At 35.8% G+C, this 16,014-nt stretch overlaps 1 protein-coding gene across 1 annotated transcript in view; it reads left to right on the top strand.

Moving 5' to 3' along the window:
- The window catches only part of MALRD1 (MAM and LDL receptor class A domain containing 1), a 199,103-nt gene that overhangs the window by 25,233 nt on the left and 157,856 nt on the right, over positions 1-16,014 (top strand). The window contains exons 9-13 of the mRNA XM_010007011.1: positions 338-545; positions 8,883-9,029; positions 12,000-12,106; positions 14,864-15,031; positions 15,530-15,650. Of these exons, the coding sequence (XP_010005313.1) occupies positions 338-545; positions 8,883-9,029; positions 12,000-12,106; positions 14,864-15,031; positions 15,530-15,650 (751 nt within the window). The remainder of the gene's footprint in view (positions 1-337; positions 546-8,882; positions 9,030-11,999; positions 12,107-14,863; positions 15,032-15,529; positions 15,651-16,014) is intronic.

A 16,014-nucleotide genomic window follows, 5' to 3' on the forward strand; every position in this document is an offset into this window, starting at 1 on the left:
AAATGGCTATGAAGTTAGGAGGGTTGTTTTATTTTTTGTTGTATGGGGGTATTTTTGTGTGGTTTTGGGGGGTTTTGGTTTTGTTTGTTTGTTTTAAATAGGCCTGTACTTAACTCCATTCATGGAATTTTTCTAACCATTTTAGATGAAAATCTTCAGAAAATTCACCATGAGGTAGTAATAAAAAATTCAGCTTCTGATTTGAAATTCATCATGGTTTTGTAATGGAAAGTATCCAGTGCTGTTTATACATAGGACATTACTGTTTTATGGAAATAAAAATCAATTTCTCTCTGTTGTCTGATAATGGAAATATTTCAACTTTAACAATCCACAGCTCATGTTTAAAGGAACACTCCAGAGCAAGGCAAGTTTCATCTGTTTGAATAACATCCAGCTCTTGGACACTGCACCATCAGAACCACACAGTTTCTACTCATTAGAAGAATTCACTTGTGCTGATGGGCAGTCCATAGACCCTGAATCCACCTGTGATTTTCACCTGGATTGTTCTGATGGCAGTGATGAGGATCCAGCAACCTGCTGTAAGTGAATTGCATTGCTTTAGAAAGACATTGTACTGAAGAGTATTGTGAAACTTAAACAGGTCTATCTAAGACATGGCTAAAAACCTTAGTTTATTAAATTTAAAAACTTATAAGTGTGTCTATGAGTTATTGTCAGGAAATTAATTAAGTATCATGATTTTTGCATGATTATTTAAATCATACAAATAAGCTGTTGTTCAGGAGCTATATCGTTGTCATGGTATTTTTCAATTGAATGAAACATTGCTTGTAAGCCACGGGCTCTGCTGTACAGTCAAGAGAAAAAAATATTAAAAATTACTGGAAGTTGTCTAATAATTCTGAAACATTTTAAAACTCCATGTGAAAATAGCTGTAGAGAGTCGTTGAATGCATTGGGTTGGAAGGGACCTTTAAAGGTCATTTAGTCCAACCTACCTGCAGTGAGCAGGTATATCTTTAACTAGATCAGGTTGCTCAAAACTCCATCAAGCCTGACCTTGAATGTCTCCAGGGATGGGGCCTCCATCACCTCTCCAGGCAACCTGGTCCAGTGTTTCTCCACCCTTACAGTCAACATTAGAGACCCTATTCCTTATAAAACTAATATTATACAGTTTTCATTTATACGTTTCTTTGCCTGGGGTGCTAACAGTTAAATGTAAGTTATAAATGAAAATAGTGCACGTATTTCAGATATCAGTAATGATATACACTGCTGCTGGGAGGTGGACATTAAAATTTTTCAGGTCAGGATAGCAGGGTGAAGGACACAATGCTTTATTTTCAAATTTGATGAGAAGACTTTAGGAACTATTTGAGACTATAAGTTTTTTTTTTTAACTTGCAGTCTGAACCTTTGATCTTTTCAACCACTTAAATAGCCGTGCAGGAGGCATCTCTGAAATGAGTAATATTTGCAAATGTCGGAATTACCTTTTAATAGAAAGTTTTATACTGCTTTATCTCTGGGTGGAATCTAAGCCAACATTAAACTATGTATCCATCTGTGACATCTGTTTACCTTTTTTTGACAAGACTTGACCTTATGCTGCTAGCTGTGTGTATGTGCTGGTTGGACTGCAGAGTCGTCTCATGCTCTTTAGGATGCAGGATGCAATAAAAGCAAGTAGTACTTTATAAATTGGACTGTATTTCTCAGCACAATGTGAGAAAATTGGGATGAATAATGGCTGGGAAAATAGAAGAATAATGCTAAGATTAAAAAGGAGGATGAAAAATAATTGTCACAGTTGAAGGGTAGCTGTTAGTAGTACTGCACAAAATGGAAATGAAGATAACTCTAAATACTTGCAGGCAATTATATTTTGCCTGTTATGCAATGCACTTTCTTATTTTATTTTTACCTCTGTGCCTCAGACACTGGACATTGATATTGAACAACTGACAGATGAAATAACCCAGATATAGTCAGCATTACAGAGTTAAAGAAATCACAGTGGGACTCACTATTGAGAATATAGTTTCCATCACACTCATGCAGATGGGTCAGAAAAACTAGAGAGTGGGCAGAAGAAAGAAAAGTCAGAATGGTCTGGGGATCTCAACACTGTCCTTTGCTTAAACACGAGGCACAGTGATTATGTGCTTCACTCTGTGTTGAGGCATTCATGGGTTAAAGAGGTGTCATTTTGTTGGAGCTGTGCACAAAAGTATACTCACCTTCTCAAAACATGGTGGAAAAAGGTGCTTTTCTGAAATATATGTAACTCATAACAGTTGCATGTCATTCTGCCTACTGGCTGAGAAGAAAGAAAAGAAAAAAAATAGCTAATGTTGTCTTGGATACTTCGTACACTTCTTTTCAGGAAAGATGACCCTAAATGTGAAATTTAGCTCTCAGCAGTTTGCTTGGCTTAGAAAATTCATCTTTCTGACACTTTGTGCAGTCTTGAACAAAAGAGATCTAAAGGAATATCATCCTCTAGTTCTGTCTTTTGTTAATTTCCTCCCATTATGTACATTTTCCACATAATCTTGAAATTGTCTTTAATGATATTTAGAGTGCACTACATTTATTCACATTAATATTCAGTAAAAATTCCTACCTGCTCCAGTAGTGCATGTTTTAGCCTCTATTATTCTAGGTGTTTTAGGCTCTATCTTGGACACATCTGCAGTATTTTTCTTTGTTGAAGTACTCTCATGTACTGAAAGAGATGGCAGACAACTGTTACTTAGCAATATGAAGGATTTCCATCTTCTTTGAGGATTTTCTTTGCTCCCTATTATAATGGAGAAGGGAAAACAATGTCTCTCTTTGCTGATTTTAACATGGCATGAAATATAATAGTCTAATTATTATAATTGCAAGAAGAAATATATGTTTTACATTGCTTCTTGAACTTTCTGCTTAATATCTGCCCATTTATATAAGTATAAACTTAAGTATCTGAGTCTTAAAGGACTTGAAAATTCAGGAAATTGTGTAGCAAACAATTTTGCCCATGAGTAACCACCTTTATTTGACTAGTTTTCTTGAAATTAATGAATCTAATGAATGAAAAATTATGAAATTAATGTGTTTAGTAAGAAATTCTACATTCATTTGACAACACTTATTTGGGATAACTGCTAAATTTCTGATTTCACAGTGACTGATAATAAATGATCAAAACCTAGGTAATATGTTAAGAACAGAGAAAGTGAGATACAGTACTTAAATTATTTGAAGGATTAAAACAAATCCTGTCATCCTGCTGCCTTTTATTTTTTTCCTATCTAAAATAAAGGAAGTTTTACACAAAATACTATGTTAAATAAGAAATACTTCAGGTAATATAGTTGCTTTTATTATACATTATTTATACATAATATACACAATACATATGAAAACAATTAATCAGTAGCTAGGCATCCTAACAACTTGACAAGAAGTCTAGGAAGCGCTTGCTATTTTCAAATAATATCAAACTTTGACAACATTAATGTTTCTGGAAATTGCCTAGTCATCAGAATTCATGTGGATTCAAAATGATTGTGGGGTGGGACATCCTACAGCCTTTTCTGAAAAAATTTCACTTTGCATTTAGCCTAATTAGAAGCTCCCTTAAAACACCTCTCTTCAAATCTTCTGGTTTTAATTTTGCATCTCTAGTACTAGTTTAAATGTTCTTCATAGGATTTGTATAATTTATGAATAAAAAATATGTAGAATGAAGGAAACCTGTATAATTTTAAAGCCACGCACCTTTTATTGCATTTAATTTATAGGATAGCAATGAATTTACACTTGCAAATCCTTAAAAATTTCAGCAGATGAACATGTATGCAAATCCTTTTATTGCCATTCAGCTTTAAAGTAGAAAGAGAATGTTAAAGTCTAAAAAGTTGTTTTACTATGTATTTATATGTTTTATATTATGAAGTACTTGCGTTGAAGAGATAGAAATTTGTTTTCCTAAAATTTTGAGTCCTGACTATGCTTTTCTGGGCCCCACAGTTCAAGAAGGACAGGGAACTGCTTGAAAGAGTCCAGCACAGAGCCACAAAGATGATTAAGGGAGTGGAACATCTCCCTTGTGAGGAAAGGCTGAGGGAGCTGGGTCTCTAGCTTGGAGAAGAGGAGACTGAGGGGCGACCTCATCAATGTTTACAAATATGTAAGGGGTGAATGTCAGAACAATGGAGCCAAGCTTTTTTAGTGATGACCAGTGATAGGACAAGGGGCAATGGATGCAAACTAGAATGTAAGAGGTTCCATGTGAATATCAGAAAAAACCTCTTTACTGTGAGAGTGACAGAGCAGTGAAACAGGCTGCCCAGAGAGGTTGTGGAGTCTCCTTCACTGGAGACATTCAAAACCCACCTGGATGCGTTCCTGTGTGATGTACTCTAGGTGACCCTGCTCTGGCAGGGGGATTGGACTAGATGATCTTTCAAGGTCCCTTCCAACCCTTAGGATTCTGTGATTCTGTGATTCATCTCTTTCATACCCCTTAGGACAGTGAACTGCACTAGTGCATGATCACTGCAGCCCAGGCTGCCTTAAACTTAGACATCCCTGATGAATTAATTTGCATTTGCGACCATCAGGTCCGATAACACATCCCCTCGGTTAGGGCCATCAATTTCTTGTTGTAAGAAATTGTCATCAAGACACTCCAAAATATTAATGACAATGTAATCACAAGGAAGTGCTTTGGATGCTGATTGTACAGATAGTTTATATCCCAGATCCTGTAGGAGCCTGAGTGCTGACTGGGCAAGGGTAGCAGCCCTCCTAGTTCAGTTCTATTAGTCAAGGAAACACCAACGTTATACAGAGACAAGCTGTGTGTTCCCAGTTGTGTTAATTTGATTGAGCTGCCAGAGTAGAATTGAAAAGCTTCATCCAGTTGCAGGGTAGCAAAGCCAAAGCAATATTAATTGTCTGGTAACCAAGCCTAGCTACCAGAACTGCTTTGTTTTTCCCCCAGAACAATTAAGGGGAGCTTTGAAAGGTGGAATGAGTCAAGGAAAACACATTTCAATTTAATCTCTCAGTGCACTTGAAATATGTGCTTGGTTTCCTTTCTTTTAAAAATAAACAAACAAAACAACAAAAAATCCCCAAACCAACAACAACAACCAAACATAACAAAAGAACAAAGAAAGAAACAAACAAAAAACCACACAAAGAAACTTAAACAAACCCAAAAATGTGCAAAAATGTTTCCTATTAATTGAAAAATCCTTCCAGTGTGTATTTTATTACTTTAGCAAGCTCTACTTATTTATTGAAATTAATGCATATGTGTTTGAGGAACATTTTTTCTCCTACTTACATTGATTTGCAGAGCTGGTGTAATAATTTGCTCCTTGATCTGTTGAGATAAACTGATGCACCCACATTAAAAAATAAAATATTCAAATAAATGCAGGTTATTGTTTCCTTTCTAATTTTCTTTCTGTTTGGCTGAATTATAAATAGGGGAATGCCCAAAAAAGAGAATTGACAGCGTTTGCTTTCAGAGTGAGGAAACTCTTTCTGCAATTTTAATCCACTGATATCTTCCCAGAAAAATTAAGAACATTATTTCTGATGGTAAGAGGAGCAGTAAAAAAGGACATAATATAAATGTTTTACGTATAACTTACATATCTGCAGTATGACTTTTCAAAAAATATAGGTTGTGCAGTCACTTATTTTCCAACTATGAATAGTGAAACATTCCCTATAATGCCTTGAAGGTTCAAATAAAAATGTAGAATATGGCTGTAGATAATAAAAATTATGCAATGTTTTGATGGGAAAGGAGCATTTCTCAAAGCTTATTAATGTTTGAACAATGAAAAATAAACTGAGAAACTGTCTCACTTGGATTTGGGTGTCAGCCAAAGCACAGAACTTTTTTTTTTCAAGCTTGATTAAACATTTACAAGCACTCTGTAAGTTTTCACAATTAAGTAGAGATAGATTAAAAGTCAAACTGTTAACACAGAAAATCAGGTTTCACTCACATTTTTAGCCCAGCTGTTCCCTAACACATTGTTTTTCTTATTAAATGTTAATTAACATTTAAATAAAGAAATTAAATTAAATTCCAAAAACTACATATGGTTGAAGACTTGGGCTTGGTGAGTGACTCTAGCCCAGTTTCTTTGCACCATGTATAGGGTTTGTAATTTTAAAAACACAGGTGCAATGGGGAAAAAAAATACTATAATTTAAAATGTGGTCAGCTTTATCACATCTGATGATCTGGACCTATGTTTTTTAATTCCCAAAAAGAAAAGAAGAGCACAATACAATGAATGTTCTTCCTACCTTTGTATTTGTATTCAAACTTGAATAAAGTTTGAAAAAATGACTGGCAAAAACAATTTGAATTTGAATTGTGTCTCTCCTGGTGCGCATATGTCCTTTTTTCTTTTTCCCACTGCTTGTGTATTCAACCTAAATTATGATATTTATACATTTTACTAAATCCATAGTGTTAGAACAAATGATGCTAGTGGCTACCAATGTAAGAAATTATTTCACCAGGCTTCTGTCTTTCCTGTTGACCATGCAGGGCAGTGATGGTCTCCATCCAATCACAGCCTTGCTGCTTCCCCAAATCTTTTAGTGTATGATTACTGAACGTAACTTCAACAGTGACTTTTTCACTAAGAGCCAGGGAAAAGCCCTGAGCCTGGTATTGAACAACATTAAATGGCAACAGATCTGGTTTCATCAGCACATAAAAGGTGTTGTTCTTCACATTGTGATAACAACTCTTTTGTGATCCTAAGTACCTCTAGATTAATTAAAATAATTTTAAAATAAATAAATTCCATACTAAATACCTTATTGACTTGTATAATAATAATAATAATAATAATAATAATAATAATAATAATAATAATAATAATAAATAATAAGTACCGCATTGGTTTCTCTTTCATATTTAAGCCATTATTTTAACTTTGGCCTGATGTTTTGCTTCCAAGAACAAGTTTTTGGTTGCTTAGTACAGAAGTTCTTTGTGTTAATAATAATAATAATAATAATAATAATAATAATAATAATAATAATAATAAATAATAAGTACCGCATTGGTTTCTCTTTCATATTTAAGCCATTATTTTAACTTTGGCCTGATGTTTTGCTTCCAAGAACAAGTTTTTGGTTGCTTAGTACAGAAGTTCTTTGTGTCTACAGGGTCATTTATTAATGTGTTTGGTTTTTTTTATACGCTATGTAGGCACTGCTGTTGGTGCCTTACACAAAGATTTTTGCAGGGTTTATGGGTGCCTGAGCAAAGTGATGTTTAATCAAAGAAAGATTACTGCTTTATGTCACATTGGTTCACTCAAGACTTCTTAGCTAAGGAAAGTGCAATGCCTGGACATAGAAGTTTTGCTGTATGATATTTAATACTTAAATTTGTATATCGATATGTATATCCTACCTTAATATATTAAGAGCTGAAGTTTATTTAACAAGGTACCTTGTCAAAAGCATGATCATTCTTTAATTAAAGAAGTTAAAGTTTTATGTTTAACTAATATACTGCACCAAACAGAATAGCCTGTTCTACTGAGCTTTAATGTGTACAAGGAATCCAGATGGGAGATACTGATATTTGTGATTTAATTTCTATCTTGGAATTTAACTGCTCTAATAGCCTCTTTATACCAGGAAGACCTTTACAATAGAGCTTTAATACCATGGTGTTTCAACAGAGATGCATTTAGTTTTGGTTTTGTACAATCTGAAAATTAGAGTAATACATATAATCATGTTTGAGTATGATACTATAGAATAAATGTGCTATGAAACTCGGAAAGTGCCATGTATAGTTCAAAAGCAATTTTTACAATTGTGGTAAGTGATACAAAGATTTAAGTGTAGGATTTTGTGAAGCTGTTCTGGACTGGGAAAGAAAATTCTTATACTGTTCTGTTATTAATAAAATCAATTTTCCTCAAGAAATGAAAGACTGCATGAGATTGTTACACAATATAAGTTGGTCTAACTCATACCAACTGAGAAATTATTACTGGCTTTAAAAATTTCAAGAAGATGTAAATAATTAATAAATTTAAATCTCATTAAAAAATAAATTACATAGAATCTTAATTCATCTTTATTTTCAGTGTATTTAAAATGTATTTTTACTGAAATACACTGAAAAAACCTGAATATATACTGAAAAATACTGAATGTATTTTTTCCCACACATTCGTAATTAGCTTTGCAGGTCTTTAAAAAAATATTTAATAGATATAATTTAACCTTCATGGTTCTGAGTCTGATCAAGAAAAGAAGGGCCTGCCTGACCTGTTACCTGTATTCTAGAATTTTTTGTCCATCTGAATAAGCTACATTTCAGTCCCATCAAACCTGGCCTTGAACATTTCCAGGGAGGGCACTGAAAACTTCCCTGGGCAACTTGTGCCAGCATTTCACCACTCATCCACTAAGGATTTACTTCCTAATGTCTAATCTGAATCTACACTGTTCCAGTGTATAAAGCCATTCCTCCTTATCCTATCATTACACGCCCTCGTAAAAAGTTCCTCTCCAATTTTCCTCTTCAGGTACTGGAAGGCCTCTATAATGGAGCCTTCTCCAGGCTGAATAACCCAAACTCTCTCAGCCTGTCTTCAAAGGAGAGGTGCTCATCTTTGTGGCCCTCCTCTGGACATGCTCCAAGAGCTCCTTCCTGTGCTGAGGACCCCAGAATTGGAAACAATGCTTCAGAGGGTCTCACAACAGTGGAGTAGAGAGGGAGAATCACTTCCTTTGAACTGCTGTCCATATTTCTTTTGATGCAGCCCAGGGTACAGTTAGCTAGTAATTGTTCTGGCATTAAACTGTTGCATTAAAATCAACTGAATTATCTGTCATTTTTGTTTTTACAACAGATGATTACACTAGATGTGATTTTGAGAGTGACTTTTGTGGATGGAAGTCACTAAGCCTACATGATGCTGACTGGAACATGATGAATGAACGGGCTCTCCTTGACAGGAGACTCACTGGCAGAGGTCATACAACTAATACCAGACAGGGTGAGATTTGTTTTAGTATCACTTTTTTTCTCCTTTGGTAGTGAGTACTTGTAATTGTAAGTGGTGACAGACTGAGAACAAGAATTTATTTTAAATGGATGCTACACAGAATGTACATAACATAGGTAATGCTACAGAAAGCTAGTCCTTCAGGGATGTTCTTTCTTAGATGTTTAATTTGGTTATTATGCCTTTGGACCCTAATTTTCTGCTGAGACAATCAATGATACTTGGTGCAGTCTTCAGTTTTTTGAGATAGGGACCTTTGAACTGACATAGCTAACTTGGTTCACACAAACATCTTTGTACCCAATGCTCATGCAGGGTCCATTCTTAAAAATATTATTTGGACAAAATACCACGGTAGCTATTTGTAGAGTGCAGGAAAATTAATAGTTTTGTCTGGAAAAATAGAATGAGTGTCCTTTGAACAGCATTTCTTCCTTCAGCCCATAGCTGCTATATAGTGCATTCAGCTGGAAAAAAATATTCCAGTAGAGAACTGTTTTAAAGTGTTTTTCAAAAATGAAAATATTATTCTAGTGTACTATCTAAAACTAAAACTGCCTAGCATGTTTACCATTGTCAAATAATATTGGCAATTATTCTGTTACTTTATTTTTATTAAAACATGTCTCTTATGCTGCTAGTAGAGATTAGTTTACTGGTTAGAGTCCAACACCTCTTTAAGTTAATATTTTTAATGAAGTATATTATCTTACATCCAGGTTTCCACATTTCTCTCCTATGTTCATATTAAAGGAATGTGAAATACTAAATATTTCACCTTGAGCATTCAAAGGTATAGAAATTCCAGGATCAAAATTCACCTGAGCAAACCCTAGTGAGGAGCGAGTATGTGTGTGAATGCTATATAACAACTCTCACTGCATATTCCTGTGCCTTTATTTCCATTGGTCCTCAAGATGCACCTCAAGTGCACCAAGTTGCTATTCACTTTCTCAGCAGCTATTTGCTATTTCATTTCATTGTCTCTCTCTAGAGTGGCACTGGATCTGCATTGCTACATTGTCTGCCAGCATTACTGTGTCACGGCTTCTAAACTCTCACAGCTCCCAAGGAGGGCACTGATATGCCTGTGTCTTTCCCATGCGTGTTATTCTAGGTGCTGGTGAGATTTGAGGTGTAAGGTGGTCATAATGAAGGCTGCTGGTAGAAACATCTGCTCAGCAGCCTAAGTAGCATGTTAAATTACCCCATATGGAACTATGTGCTGCTGCACTTAAGCTGCTTCAATACCTGAATTAATCATTACAAGTTAGGTTCACATCTTTATATGTTGCTGCAGGTTTAAGCCTCGAGTGGATCTTGAGGTTACCCTGCAGCACTTCTCTAGCCCAGTAATTTTGCATTCCTCATATAAATTGGTACAAAGGTCTTTCTGAGGTGGTTTCATGCCCACTTGTCATTGTGTCTGCTACAGCTACATCATAGCTTTAGTATGATGCTGCCAGACTTTGAGCAAGTTTTTGTCAACACTAAGACAAGGCACTTCAAGTTGCAACCGTTGCTTCTGATACCACAGAGTGCTCATCTCTCTTCTCTCCTGGGGAGGGCAGCAGCAAATTTTGATTAATGAAGATCCTAACAAGGCTACTGTAGACCCTCAGCTGCAAATTAGGAGAGGATCCTTTGAAGTACCCTGCATTCCAATGAGCAGAGCTTCCCCGGTGCTGCGGAGCTCAGCACGCCTGTTTGTACAGGGAGCTGTAACGGTCACCTCTTTGTGCCAGCCTTGCTAAAGCAATGCGATTATTCACGTGGGGCTGGACTTAACCCTCTGCTTCATTATGTATCCATGGGAAATAAATGCCTAAGGAGTATGACGGTGGCAGCACAATAGCTGATTTTCCAAGATGCAAGACAATATGTGTAATATCAATGTGCCAACAAGACCGAGCCTTTAGTGTTGTTTTGCATAGACTTTCATGAAAAAGTCTCAGTATTCAGCAAAGGCAGCACTGATGGCATTCAAAATATGCTGCTTCAGGGCCCCTTGAAGATGTTTATCCTTCCCTACCTTTGTCTGAAGCACATCTGCTATAGTTCAAATCCAAAGGCAGTTTGTTTGCTGGAGTTCAGATTACATCTTTAATTAAGCTTTCATCCCCAACAGCACAGACAACAATGTCAAGTCTGTGGACCCCATGAGAAAATACAGCTTACTCCATTGGCTCCCATGGTGTGCAAGATTGTTAGCATGCTTAAAACTGGCTGGGCTGCTCTGACAGTGAATACTGTACCCTAAAGGAAATGAATTTTTGTTCTAAATTATGTTTGAAACATTATTTAAGCCAATTAAAATGTGTCCTTTAGGTATCCCAGCTGAAGTCTATGCTGTCTGTTCTCCAGTGTGGTCTGTGTTGCAGAACACAGAAGCTCCTGCAGTCCCTTCGCTCTCTCCAGCCAGTGCCCAAGGGCACTGTGCAAAGGAGATGGGAAGCAGTTGTAGTGTATGGAGGTCTTCAGGTGTTTGCCTGAAGGGGCAGATAAAAAAAAAAAAAATGTTCATTTGGTCTGCACAGTAAGGACTTTGCAGAAGCAACGTCTGAATAGCCTTCTCAGTGCTCTTTGTTTACTTCCCCTGGTTTAAGTGATCACAGGGACTGCGACAGGGTGGCCTTAGCAATGGCTGCCTAGATGTCTTTTTATCCTTCCCCTCTTTTTTCATCTTTGGACTTAGTCATGTTAATTTTGCTGTGGAGAAAAAATGGAGGAGTGTTTAGCAATTCTATTTTGTCTTTGCCTACACAGACACTGGCTGTCACAGCTGTTACAAAACCCTCCTCGTTATCCAGAGAGGGAACTGATGGCAGAACTGTTCCATTTGTTTACATTCATGAATAAGTTTTATGTGCCTCATGGAGCACATAGTTAGCTCTCTGACACAGCTGTTTGCCATTGGAACATGACATCTTTTTCTCATATTTATTTGATTTTTGTTTACAGGAACATTCATTTACTTCAGTGGCTCACATCAGCCGAACACAAAGATGTCTGTGTCTCATCTGGGGAGCCCTTTCCTTGTACAGTCATCCCTTGGGTTTTCCTGTCAGGTAGCAGTTCAATATTTACTGTCCACACCTTTGTAAGCTATAACTCACCTGATGTGCAGATGTTGTATTCTTCATGCTGTAAGTGTTGCTGCAGAAAACTGGCTCCATTTCGATACCAGTGAATGGAGTTACAGTCTAATTCTTTGGGAGGAGGGAGATGAAGCAGGCTTCTCACTGCTTTATTGCCAAATTTTTATATCTGATTATTATCCTTCCTAAAGCATCCACCAGGTGACTCAGCTTTAAGGCTCCGCTTCAGGTTTTTGTATTCTGTGACAAAGAGCTGGACAACACCAGGGCTGTATCAGCTCAGAGCCTACCTTTTGAGGAAAAACTGGCAGAGTCATAGAGGAAATACACATCCAGAGTCCCATAACAGGTGACCTGTGAAGTCACTCTATAGATTAACTATGCTGGTGTGACCAGAGAAAATTAGCTACCATGCACCAGACACATCCTAAATTCTAATTGATGGTTTGAGAAGGATGCTTTTTAAGCTGATCAGCACAGTACTTGACAGTTTACCCTGACGTGCTTTTTTTCTTGAATGTCTGATGGCTTTGCAGAGGAATGCGAAAAGGACCAGTCAGGTTGGTGGCTGAACTGAGAAATTAGGAAGCTTCCAGGAAAAAATAGGTTGGGAGGGCTAGAAAAAAGGAAAGTAGATGAAAAATGAAAATGCAGTTTTATAACTAGAATGTTGGACTTCTTGACAAAATAAGTATTTTTTCTTAAAACAGAACATGAAGAAATACACAAAATACTTATAATTACAACAACACAATGCAAGAAAACATTCCTAAATGTATTTTTGTTTAACCTTTTTGCCACTGAATAAAGTTAATAGATGCTGTACAACTTTATACAGTGTTATGCAGGTTTGGGGTTTTTTTGTCTTTTTTAAAAAATTATTTTGTGGAGAGGTGGTGATGGTTGGTTTTGGTTGTTGTTTTGTTTTGTTTTGTTTTGTTTTGTTTTTTACTATTGTTTTTGTTTGTTTCTTCATTGTTTCTTCCCAGACTTTTTTTTTCTCTTTTCTATTCTGTAACCTTGCAAAGCTATGTCATAATGGGAAGAAGTTAAGTTATGTAGTTACAGTTATGTTTTTTCTGCTACTGCATAATGCCTCCTGATTTAAGAACTCACAGAGAAGAAAGGACTGGAAGAGCTTGCTGAAATAATTTGTGTTCAGTGACAAAAAAAAAAAAAAAAGGCCAAATAGGATTTAGACTGATCATTTAATTCTTCAGATTCAATGTAGAACAGAAACTGTAATTTAACTTAGGGAAATGTTTCTTAAAAATAGAAATGTGAGAAAACAACATGCAGAAAAACTGTACTTAGAAGGCTGAAAAAATAGATTTTTTAAAATTATTTTTTTTTCCAGTAGCATCTGGGTTTATTAGGTTTTTTCCTAGCTTAACCTGAAACAAGTGTTGACTTAGATAAATCTGTTTTACTTGAGACTGGAGCTGTCTTGGACTATTCACATCAATGAGTTGCCAGATCTCAGCTGAATAGTTGTAACTTGCAGCTGAAGACTAGAAGCCTCCTAAACAATTTTAGAACAGCACCTTTATGTCATCTAATGCACTCTCTCAGTTCTTAACCTTCACATGGCTTCTTAGTGTTTTAAATAATCAGAAATAAAATAGATGCAGAGTGAAATCAAGCAAAATGCTTGATACATATATTTCATTTGACTGTTAGCCCAGAATGGTCTGTATTCTTTAACTCTTTAAAAGTTGATTTAGTGTGAAAATAATAAAAGGAAACTTACTTTCTGTAGGGTGGTGATCCAAGTTTCACAGTGTAAGATTATATGAAAATGGGCAGAGAAGTGACTGGGAAGAGATGTTTTTACAGCTTTTTTTTACCTTTGCAAAGATTCAAGTATTATTCAAGACTTTTGCAGGGAAGTTAAGAGCCTGCATTTGAAGAAATTTTTGTCTTTCACTATGTGAAAAAACAGGAGGGACTGAGAGGAAATATGTAATAATAATAATAACTATGATAATAATAATCTTTGAAAATCTTATTTCTTCCCTGCATTTCCCAGTGGAATTTTCCTCTGGGTAGTACCGAAAAAAAAAACCAACAAAAAAACCAATCAAAAAAACCAGATGCTTTTTTCTTATGTTCTGCAGGGGACGCAGAGTGAACTGGAATTTCCACTGTTTTCTGATCTTTTCTGCTTGGCAAGAAGATTTTTGTAGCACCATCCACCTTTTTTTTTTTTTTTTTTCTTCCCTCATATTGGTCCATCTGCTTGCTTCAGAAGATCAGTAGATTATTTTAAGTATCAGTCTTCAGATAATTTCAATTACGCTGTTTGTGCAAATAGAAGATCATAAGGTTTATTTCATAGAAATACCTCTAAGGTTGCACTTCTGAAGTTAACATGGTTATGAAGCTGTCCTATATTCAGCACTTGTGAAGAAAAGAAATATTTGAGAATGTTTTAAATCCTTAGTGAGCTACAAAGAGCTAACTGAGATTATATCTGTTGATCTGCATCAGTTGATATATATAACTTAAAATTGTTTTAAAAATAAGATTTACTTTTAAATACAGTTTTATCTTTGGACATAATACTGCTCCTCAACATGCCATAGTTTCATACATCTCTTTCTTTTATGGTAAAGTTTTGTTTAGGCTTCTCATATAATTACGTATTATAACATATGTGTCAGTTCTTAATTTATTGCAGGTTGATTATGTTGTTTTTAAAGTGTTTCATAAAATTCCTTTCAACAGGTAAGATTTTGGTACTGGTTATCTCAGGATTCCCAGCTTTCTGTCTTTAAGAAAAGTGCATGGAGTGGAAGTTTGCAAAAACTGTGTGACATTTCAGGATTGCCTGAGATGCAGTGGACAAAAGTGAATATACCTGTAGAAAGTGCAGCTGAGGACATACCTTTTCAGGTAATTAAAGATTACATTTACAGTGCTTTCAAAAAGTTACTCCTTCTATTTACAAATGCATCCTTACAGACCCTACACTTGCTGTATTATAGGTTCACTTCCCTAGTCATAGTATAGGTGAACACAATTAAATTGAGTTATTAACCATCATATTTGGTAACCCCTAATAGCTCATTCAAAAAGGTGTATAAATTTATTGGTTCCAGCAGGAAGAAAGTTCATTCAAGTGGTCATAGCTTTTACCAGTTTAGATTGAAATAAGGTCATCTGTGTGGCATAATTTTCTTTAAGTAAGAGCAGTTACGGCTTTGACAGTTAGGAAGTAAGTAGCTGACTATGATCAAATCTCAATTGTAGTTTTTACTTGCTGGTATTCAATGTTGGATGTAAGTATTATTTACTTCCTGAGCAGATGTAGTAAATAATAAAAGAATATATATATATACGTCTTTTATCATGTGTCCTTTATTGAGCTAACTTATTTTGTTGTCTTTACAGATTATTTTACAAGCTACCACTCTTAAAACAAATGCTACTGTTGCTGTTGATGACATCAGCATAACAGAGGAATGTGGAGTTGTGAATAAATCACTTCCAGGTACCAGCCAAGGCAATTTCAGTGGTTTATTTACATTTTCCCCCATTTCTCTTATATATAACTGTGGTCAGACTAAAAGCTTGAAGATACCTTTAAGGAAAAAGTTCATTTGCTGTAATAAATTGTATAACGATGACTCGTATCTCATGTTACAAACTAGCTGCTATAAACCCTTAGCAATAGTTCTGTGAGGTAAGCTGTGGTGGGAATTTCCAGATACCACTTACTATGTGGTACCTGCCTACATTCACACTTGCATGCAGAGACAGAAGCAAAATATCTTACACCTACTGAAGAGCAAATTCCACTGCATTATCTTCAGGGTAAAAGGGTGCTCCTATTCTGGCTGTTGAATACCTAACACACAGTAAGTGCCCACCAAACA

This window comes from Chaetura pelagica, unplaced genomic scaffold, assembly GCF_000747805.2.
Source record: "Chaetura pelagica isolate M959 unplaced genomic scaffold, ChaPel_1.0 scaffold17, whole genome shotgun sequence".
In the NCBI taxonomy this organism is placed as follows: domain Eukaryota; kingdom Metazoa; phylum Chordata; class Aves; order Apodiformes; family Apodidae; genus Chaetura; species Chaetura pelagica.